This window comes from Garra rufa, chromosome 21 (assembly GCF_049309525.1).
Source record: "Garra rufa chromosome 21, GarRuf1.0, whole genome shotgun sequence".
In the NCBI taxonomy this organism is placed as follows: Eukaryota; Metazoa; Chordata; class Actinopteri; order Cypriniformes; family Cyprinidae; genus Garra; species Garra rufa.
The window spans coordinates 24,968,707-24,979,146 of NC_133381.1; the positions used below are offsets into that span (position 1 = coordinate 24,968,707).

Here is a 10,440-nt window from a genome sequence, read left to right on the forward strand (position 1 = left end):
ACCCGTTTGTGCTGGAAAAACGTTTTGCTGACGTGGGTGTCCGGAGCGCCCGGGACCGGAGAACCGCTTAAAGCACACGCGCCCCCGTACAGCAAACCCGACACGTTTATATGAACAGGTTCTGGCCTTGAAAACGAACAAATGTCTCAATTTATTGCTTTTCTGCACTTATGTTGACCCTCTCGTGTCATAGGAAATCGCACCATTGGTTTGACAGAGCACGATGTTCGTTTCATACAGTCTAATATAACGTTTTATTAAAGCGATTGTTTATTTGTTTATTTTTTAAATCTGGAATTAACAGATTTATACAGAATTGTTCAATCAACAAAGAGTGCAATGCTGCAAAAATTAAACAACTGAAAAAAGTTGAGCCTCCATTGACAATAAAACGAGAACACCTAAGTTATTTCTAAACAAGCGAAACAGTTTTTATTTCATATTGACAAAGAAGTATAAATATTTCTAAATTAGAAATGATCCATTCAGTGTACTTTGATAAAAGAGAGAGATGACATTAAAACAGAGGATATTAGAAAAACAAAAGACTTTAAATTTAACAAAATCATTTGTTTAGCTTCAAGTTTCTTGTAATATAATGATTTTACAGAAATTATAAAAAAATGAAACCCTTCATTGTCCCACTTTGGCTTTGTTTTTGTTTTGTTTTGCCACGAGTGCAATTCCCTTTATTTCCGTAATAAACATTCAGCATTCATCCAGTTTCAAGGCTGTGTTGAATTACTGAATCCTGTGGGATTCTGGGATTGCCAGCGCCATAGATCCTCACCTGGGTGATTAGAGAATAAAGTTCGATTAATCATGAGCTGTTGGTACTTCACACCCCATTATGCTCTTATCTACTTATGCAGGCTACAGAATTAAAATGAATTTAATTCACACTTACACATCCTCTCCAGGCCGAATTCAGCCTTCCAGCCCAGCTCTTTCTCCGCTAGAGTTGGATCTGCATAGCAGGAGGCCACATCACCACTCCGTCGAGGAGCAATCTCATAGGCGATCTGGGACCAGAAGAAAGAAAAATATATATTTTGATATATACACAGTCAAATCAAAATTTATTCAGACACCTTCAACATTTCTCACATTATCACAGTTTATTCACTATAGTTTAGAAAATGGTAATAAAATATGACAAGAACTAAGAGTTAAACTGTGTCAGAACAAATTCATCTTGATAATGTCAGATAACTTTGATAGAAAGTTATGTAACAAAACATGGTCAGGTCAAAGTGTCAAATCAAGTTTTTGGTCCTAAATTTTTATTAATTTTACTGGTAGTCCACTGTATGAATTTTTGGGTATAATATGTCAGTTTACTTTATTTTGCTATCCTTACCTACATAAGTGAACTATAGTGCCCTGCACCCACTAGTAAAAAAAAATGTAAAAAATTATATCTGGTGTCTGCATAATTTTGGATTCGATTGTATATATGTGAACTTCGGACCACAACATTTTTATGCCTCACCTTTCGACCTGAAGCTTTTTCCATGGCATTCACCATCTGCAGCACTGAGTATCCTGTACCTGTGCCCAGGTTATAAACCTACGTAGAGACCAACACAGACGTGTAAAACTGAGAAAAAAAGGATGTGAAAGATGAAGTACATTAAAGAGGAAGAAAAAATGTCGTACTTTACACCCACTGTTGTCCTTCAGTTTCCTGAGAGCAGCAATGTGTCCCTTTGCCAAGTCAACAACATGGATGTAGTCTCTCACACCTACCCGGAAAGAATGAATCAGCGTTAGTTGTTAACACTGAAAACTAAAATGAAAATGAGATGGAAACAGTCTTGTTAACTGAAATAAAAACAACAGTTACAGAAAAAATTAACTAAAATAAAATAAATAATACTACAACTGAATTTCAGCATGAAAATGCTGCTAGATAGCAAAAACATTAGACATTATTGACAATTTTAACTGCATTATTTTTTAAATGATATAATTTAGCACATAAACTACTAAAATAAAAACTGAATAAACTGAAACTATAAAGTTCTTACAAAAAAATATAAAATAAAACCAGTGTCATTTTAGTATTATTTATATTAATAATACATAATTGTATCTCATTTTATTATTCTAAAAAAAGTTTTAGTTTCAGTTAATGGCCAAGGAAACATTTCTACATTTCATTTTTTTTTTTTTTAAAGGGAACCCTAGGTATTAAGACTTGTATGGCTTACGTTTCATAATGTAAATGATGTTTCTTACTAAAATATGTAAAAGAAAACCTATGAAAGATTTACGTTATTTTACAAATCCACATCGATTACACACATTTTGGACTATAGGGGGTGCCGCTATTTTGATTACGTAAAACTGTTGCACTCGGTGGCTACTGGCACTACCTGTTACTATTTTTACTGCAACGCAGCTCAGTATAAGCAACTTGGAAAATAATATACTGATACAATGCCACATTGTGCGGCTTTTGGTCGTAATTTTCAGTCGAAGGGCAACAAGAGAAGCGATGTCTTTACTGCTTTCCTACTGATAAGAAGAGGAGAAAACAATAAGATGCCTGTGGACGAATTAAACCTCCTAAAGACCAGCATTTTTGTTCTCTCTACTTCAGTTCTGATGCCTTTGAGGCTTTTAGTAGACCACAGCTCCTGAAAGTGCTTACAAGCGGATTTCACACGAAATATCCAAGGGTGTTTAGACTCTTTGTGGGAAAAATCGATGGTACGGCATTTGGTTTAAGCCCACATTTATATCCATCGTTTCAGTATTTTAGAGTTGTGTTGCAGTAAAAATAGCATTTTACGTAATCAAAATAATGGCACCCCCTATAGTCCAAAATATGTATATAATGATGTGAATTTTTAAAATAACTTAAATATTTCAGAAAGAAACAGCATTTATGTTATATTAAGCCATACAAGTCTTAATACCCAGGGTTCTCTTTAAGGTTTTTATTTACCATCCATAATTTATTTCAGCTTTGTTTCAATTATCCAAAACAATGTTTAACTATTAAAGGGTTAGTTTATCCAAAAATGAAATTTAGCCCATTATTTGCTCACTCTCTAGGCATCCTAGAAAGGATATGACTTCTTTCTTTCAGACGGATCTAATCGGAGTTATATTAAAAATTGTTCTGGCTCTCCCAAGCTTTATCATGACAGTGGACGTTTTTTCTTTTTCATCAGTCCAAAACAAGTCCAATAAAATGCATGCACACAGCTCTGGGGGGGGGGGGGGGGGGGGGGGTGACTAAAGGCCTCCTTTAGTAAATTGATGTGTTTTTGTAAGAAAAATATCCATATTTAAAACATAATAATCACTTTAATCTAGCTTGCGCAAACTGTTGTACACAGAAGCAGCGGAAAGACCAAAACAAATCAACGGTCACAAATTATTAGTACAAAACGAGAATTTGTAAAGAAAATTGTTGGAGGATTTTGATATAAGTCAAGAGGAGACTGGTTTTCCTTTGCTCAAGTATGGAAACTCTGCTCCCTTTGCTCCTGTAAGCAAACATTGGTTTTTATGAGACTCACAGGCGCATCGACCCGAGATGGCTTCCGTGTATGACAGTTTGCGCAAGCTAGATTAAAGTGATTATTACGTTTTAAATATAGAGAATCTTCTTACAAAAACACATCGATTCGCTACAGGAGACCTTTATTTATTACCCAGAGCTGTGTGGGATATTTTTTATTATGAATGGATGCGCTTTATTGGACTTGTTTTGGACTGATGAATAGAAACACCCATCCACTGCCAGGACAAAGCTTGGGAGAGTCAGAACACTCTGATTGGAATTGTCTGAAAAAAAAAGCAAGTCATATACACCTAGGATGCCTGGAGGGTGAGTAAATAATGGGCTAATTTTCATTTTTGGGTGAACTAACCTTTTAACAATAACTTAAACTAACAATAAAGAAAACTAGAAAAAATGAAAACAAATTGAAAAGATAAAAATAAAAATGAAAAAGAAATAAAAACGTAATATATTCACAACTAGAAAAATAAGGAAAAAAAAAAAAAAAAAAGCATTCTTTTGGCAGAAACAGCATGCTGAAAACCATCTCTCATCACCTGTTCCATCAGGTGTGTTGTAGTCATTTCCAAACACATTCAAATGTTTTCGTCTGCCAATAGCCACCTGCCATATACAGTGAGAAAGAACAACATCCATTATAAAACACATAGACACAGACACGTAGCTCTTCTATACCTTAAGTGGTCAGACAGGATACCTGGGCAACATAAGGCAGAAGGTTGTTTGGGATTCCCTGTGGATCTTCACCAATCTGTCCTGAGATATGAGCACCAATAGGATTGAAGTACCTGAGCAGCACAGCATTCCAGTCCTGCAAGACATTTTCTCAGTCAGAAACCTGCCAAACAGTAAGTAGTGTCATAAAAGAGCGATCAGCTACCTTCTCTGCTGTGCATTGATCCATGATCATTTCCTCTATGAAGTACTTGGTCTTGCCATAAGGGTTTGTGCAGCCACCTACTGGATGCTGCTCATCAATGGGGAGTTTCTGGGGGTCTCCATAAACAGTGGCAGAGCTGCTGAATACCAGATTATGCACCCCATGAGACTGCATCACCTGATTCAGACACATACACAGGGCCACATTCCTTAAGCACTAACATGCACACACAGACTCCAAACTGTTCTGAATCTGCATTTCATGAATCAGCGCAAATATTGATATTACGCATAAGGACATTCCGTGCAAAGACATATACATATACAATTTAGACACATTTCTTACCTCTAGCAGATTGATGGTTCCTGTCAGATTGACTCTGTAGTATCGTAAAGGCTGTTCTACTGATTCACCCACAGCTTTCAGTCCAGCAAAGTGCATCACTGCATGGAACGAGTGCTGGGACACAGAGAGGAAACAAATAACTCTATTAACAATTAAGGGGCGCTATTACACATTATTTCACCAGGTCGGTTCAGAAATCAGGTTTGAGTGAGTTTTTGTCAAAGAAAAAGCTAGTGCAAGCATTTTTTGTATTTAGCCACAACATGTTTTAAATGTATTAAAATAAACGAAATTGCAGAAAAGGCAAATAAATATCTACATAAATATAAAAAATATATATACATAAATAATAAAATTTACACAAATATAAATAATATACACTACTGGTCAAAAGTTTTTTTATTGTTTTCAAAGACGTTTCTTCTGCTCACCAAGCCTGAATTTATTTGATCTGAAGTCATTTGGAATTATTTGTACTATTTAAAATAACTGTTTTCTATTTGAATATTGTAAATGTAATTTATTCCTGTGTCTTCAAAGCTGAATTTTTAGCATCATTACTCAAGTCAAATGATCCTTCAGAAATCATTCTAATATACTGATTTGCTGCTCAAAAAACATTTATTATTATTTTTGTTGAAAAACAGGTTTCTCCGACGAATAAAAAGCTCAGAAGAACAGCATTTATCTGAATAGATATCTTTTGTAACATCATAAATGTTTTTACCATCGCTTTTGATAAAGCATCCTTGCTACATAAAAGTATTTATTTTTAGGGGTGGGAAAAAAAATCGATATTGCAATATATTGTTGTGCTCTCTGTCGCAATAAATAATCGATACACTAACGGCCAATATCGATATTTTATTGCAACACAAAATGATTAATTTACCCGTCGTCAGTGTCACTGTCACTACCCAATATCTACCATTCTGTTTGCGGGGGGCGCTGTTCGAGTAAATAGGGGTAAAGTGGCAGAAGCAGCGGCCAGTGACTGTGCGTTCACACCGCCGGCGGCGAGAGCGTCAAAGTGGCCGGAAGTCATTCATTTTCAATTGCTGCGTCCCAATTCGCATACTATCCGTCCTAAATAGTATTCGAAAATAGAATTAGTATGTCCCAAATCGTAGTATGTTCAAAAAAGTATTCCAAAGATTCCCGGATGGTCTACTACATAACTTCAGAATTCGAAGTGCGGATCAATGCACACTCTAACGGCTAATATTGCCCACAACACATTGCGCGGTGAACGAGGATTCGATTAGAACTACAAACACGCATAAAAAGTGTTAAAAACTACAAACATGGAGGATATGCGCGACCAACGGACAGGTAGAGAAAGGGGTTTGAGTGATAAATAATCAGTGTGCAACCTGATAAAAAATATATTTTTTAAATGTTATCCTCGTTATATTTCATGTGCAGCAACATTATGAACTTTTATAATGATAGGTTTGGTCATTAACGTTTAATTATGCAAACGCGAGCAGAGTTCTCGGCATGAAAGACTCCTGAAAGAACGTGCCTTAAACGAAATGTAGATAATGTTAAGTTAACTGTGATGATTGACAGGGCAGTTTAAACAGTGACAGGATTCAGGTAACTAAGCAACAGAGCGTCCGTTAAAGAAGCAGTTATGACGAAGTAGTATGTCCCAAAGCTTGCCTACTATTTTGCTACATACTCAAAAGTATGTACTTTTTCTTCACAAAAAGAGTACATACTTTTAGGGCGTAGTATAAGTAGGCGAATTGGGACGCAGCAAATGTGAGCCGGCGGCGAGAAGCGGCGAGAGCGGCGCGGCGCGTTTTGGGCGGTGTGGGCGTCGGGGAGAGTTGAAGTCAGGTCAACTTTATGGTAATGAGCTATGACGCGGCTCGGCGGCAACCAATCGGAATGTAGAAGTTCACCGCTGAGAGGTTTCAAAAGAACGCAGTCCTGTAAACTTTGGTTCCGGCCACATTAGTTCCCAAGGAAAATGGAGAAGCTAATTATTGCTGTGGCGGGTTTCCCCATAATCTACGACGTGTCCCTGTTTTTAAGTTTGCACTTAACCATGAACACAAAACCCACACCATACAAATGGCTTTTAATTAGTTTATTTCGTTAGCAAACATGTAACTACAATTAAATTCAATTTCTTATTTTCATGTTTAAAATATTTAATATGGTTAACTAACTTACATCCAACTTGTGGTCAGTCTGCACAAGATCGACATGCTTGTTTGCTTTGCGGCTGCTTTAAATACAAGATCAAGCTTTCGATCGTCAGAGCGTCAAGGAATCTTTCTATAGCGTTGCTTGCAGGGCGGCCAGAGCGAATTTTGACGCTCTCGCCGCCGGCGGTGTGAACGCACAGTAACAACAACAGAGAAGAAGCGCAGAAAAAGAGAAGTGAGAAAAATGGCGGAAAATAACGAAAACCAAACAAAGACGCACCCGCTAGTTGAGCATGCTGATCAGTTACGCCTGTTTCACACATACTCCGTCTGCAGTGCGTATGCGTTGAGTATTTTTTTTCCGCACCCATGTTAACGGATTAGAGCGTTCACACGGCACGCGGTTGCTGTCCGGCAGTACGTCCCAGAAGCGGTGTGCAAGTGCATTGAATAATACGTTGTTTATAAAACGTGTTCTGTGTGAAAGCAAAACGAGTCCGTGCTGCTTCTGCATCGCATACGTAACGCACAAGGACTGCATACACACTGCAGACGGAGTATGTGTGAAACAGGCGTTAGTGTTCCTCAAGAAGAATATGCCTTGATGTGACCACTGTCCAGGTTAACATAAAGCACTTTACAGTAACTTACTACTGACGTTTCAGTATCACGGTTTACACATGTTAGTTAATGTTCATGTTGTTTTTATAATGTTCAGGCACTTTTATCTGTCTAGCTGTACAGCGTTTACATTTAAGACCAGGAGGCAGTGAGTTATTATGCAAATGCATATTTCTTTGCACAGTGTTGAAAATGTTGGCATTAATAAATGCTTAAGATTTCCTTATTATGGGTATTTTTTTCTTTTTCAGTCACATATATCGTGATATATCGTTGATGAAATTTCTTCCAATATATTGAATATCGTAGATATCGCGAATCGTGATATTATCGATATCGTGGGCCACATATCGCCACAGAATTGAATCGTGAGTTACCTGTATCGTCCCACCCCTATTTATTTTTATAATTTCTTTCTCAAAAAGTTATACTGACTCCAAAAAAAAACTGTTTTAAATATTGATAATAATAATAATAATAATAATAATAATAATGTTTCTTAAACAACAAATCAGAATATTAGAAGGATTTCTGAAGGATCATGTGACACTGAAGACTGGAGTAATTTTATGCTGAAAATATATTCAAATATAAAACAGTTATTTTAAATTGTACAAATATTTTTCTAAATTTTACTGTTTTTGCTTTACTTTGGATCAAATAAATGCAGGCTTGGTGAAAAACAAAAAATCTTACAGTTTCAAAACTTTTGACTGGAAGTGTACACATACATGTATAAAAAATAAGAAAACAAGAAACATGTTGTGGCTCAATGTAGAACAATAATATAAGGATTAGATTGTATTAAACAGAGCAAGTAATGGATATAAACAAGAGTGCATTTTAATTTTTACCTTTTTGAATATTTTCTCCAGCCCAAGTTTATCCAGAAGGTCCAGCTCATGGAACTCAATCTGAGTATTCAGAAACTTCTCGATTCTCCGCAAGCTTTCTGGAACATCACCCTCTCCTCATCAAAACACACATCCACAAACAATGACAGACATTAAAAAATACATTAGAAAATACAGTGAACAATTAAAGAACCCAACATTAATTTAAATAAAAAAATGTTATACATGTTCTACATTAGAAGGCAGAATTAACAATATTATTACAATATATTTTAGCTAAATTTATTATTTTTTATTAAAGGAGTAGTTCACTTTCAGAACAAAAACAGATAATGTACTCACCCCCTTGTCATTCAAGACGTTCATGTCTTTCTTTCTTCAGTCGTAAGGTAATTATGTTTGAGTAAAACATTTCAAGATTTCTCTCCATATAGTGGACTTCTATGATGCCCCCGAGTTTGAACTTCCAAAATGCAGCTTCAAAGGGCTCTAAACGATCACAGCCGAGGAAAGATGGGTCTTATCTAGCAAAACGATGAGTTATTTTCTAAAAATAATTACAATTTATATACTTTTTAACCTCAAATGCTCGTCTTGTCTAGCTCGGCAAGTTGTAAAAGTTTTTAGAAAATAACCGATCGTTTTGCTAAATAAGACCCTTCTTCCACGGCTGTGATCATTTAGAGCCTGTTGAAGCTGCATTTAAACTGCATTTTGGACGTTTAAACTCTGGGGCACCATAAAAGTCCACTATATAGAGAAAAATCCTGAAATGTTTTCCTCAGAAAACACCATTTCTTTCCCACTTAAGAAAGACATTAACATCTTGGATGACAAGGAGTACATTATTTGTTCATTTTTGTTCTGAAAGTGAACTACTCCTTTAAGACTATGTATTCCTTCATCCAGCAAATACAGTATCACAGCCTAGACACAAGGGCTCACTGTGTGTGCAGGATATTTCGGAGGCTCTTTGTAATGCAATGTGATGTGCTTTTCTGACAGGGGTCTCTGTGTGTTCGGAATACGATTGATGTCCTTCTGCACTGTGTGAGTTATTGAAGTCTGTTTACCTCTGACAGCATTACTGAAGTTATCGATGACCACTGGTTGATAACCAGCCTCTATGAGCTCCACAACACAGTGGCTGCCAATGTATCCACCTCCTCCTGTCACCAAGATCTTCTGACGCATGTTGACAGCCTTCAATAGAGATATCATTGAAAGATAAACACACAAAGGTGTTTTATTATAATTACCGGTTCATTGTTACCAGATATGTGGGTGTGTTCTATTCTTACGCAACCTGTACGTGAACTACGTGGAGCATCCTGTTTCAGTGTATATGAATGGAGCTCTTTCATTCATTAATGACTGTCACATTGTAGCATTAAAAACAAACTTACCGGTCTACAAAACGTTCAAGAGATTAGTTCAGCTCAGTCTGACTAACATTGGTATGCAATGACTACACTGATATAAAACACAGTACGACTTAGTCAGAAAGTCACCTGATTGAAAGAATAAAGTATGATCTCTTAGCTGTCAGAACAAAACTAACAATGCAACATAATACAACAACTCACATTAAGTTGTATAGCGTTCACTCACCGTGTTGATGAATGGGGATCAGTGAGGGTTATGGGGTACCCGAGGGTGACAGCAGTCAGCAGTGACAGACAGGCAGTTTACTCGGTCTGTTTGGTTTATTCATTCTCGCTTCCTGGTTTCAGGGACACGTGGAAGTTTGTGAAGTTGCCATCGTACGTGCTGCGTAATTCACTTTTAAAGAAAAAGTCTTTATATTTTCGTACTTATGTATTTACTTACGTATCTGTTTATTATTTATTGTAAGCGTATTCATACATGCAGATTAGAGCAGGAGATCAGTGTCCAGTAAACTAAAAAACTGTACATGTCCTCGACGAAGAATGCGTTATGTTTATTTAAATACACTCTCTATGTAAGCCAATACAAATAAGTAAGGAAAAGGAAAGACAAAAAAAAAAAAAAAAAAAAACTTAGGAAGGCACTACGAAGACG

General features: G+C 36.5%; 1 protein-coding gene across 2 annotated transcripts; it reads right to left on the reverse strand.

Annotated features, from left to right (window-relative positions):
* Positions 1–406: 406 nt before the first annotated feature.
* On the reverse strand, positions 407–10,148 carry gale (UDP-galactose-4-epimerase). 2 transcript variants are annotated; one of them, XM_073827278.1, is made up of 11 exons: positions 10,009–10,148; positions 9,471–9,600; positions 8,398–8,510; positions 4,764–4,877; positions 4,419–4,595; positions 4,236–4,349; positions 4,075–4,141; positions 1,660–1,745; positions 1,493–1,570; positions 908–1,022; positions 407–790 (listed from the first exon to the last, which is right to left on the reverse strand). In XM_073827278.1, the coding sequence occupies exons 2-11, from the start codon at positions 9,589–9,591 to the stop codon at positions 726–728; spliced, it is 1,050 nt and encodes a 349-aa protein (XP_073683379.1). In that variant the 5' UTR covers positions 9,592–9,600; positions 10,009–10,148; the 3' UTR covers positions 407–725. The 2 variants fall into 2 exon arrangements, with proteins under 2 accessions (XP_073683379.1, XP_073683378.1); XM_073827277.1 differs by having other exon boundaries at positions 8,398–8,513.
* Between the last annotated feature and the right edge of the window lie 292 nt (positions 10,149–10,440).

Excerpts from the sequence above, each read along its gene's own strand:
- gale (XM_073827277.1), bottom strand. The coding sequence starts at position 9,591 with ATGCGTCAGAAGATCTTGGTGACAGGAGGAGGTGGATACATTGGCAGC. Across the intron at positions 4,878-8,397 it reads TGGAGAAAATATTCAAAAAG|CACTCGTTCCATGCAGTGAT; the intron begins GTAAAAATTAAA and ends TCTGTGTCCCAG. Across the intron at positions 1,746-4,074 it reads CAACACACCTGATGGAACAG|GTGTGAGAGACTACATCCAT; the intron begins GTGATGAGAGAT and ends CTTTCCGGGTAG.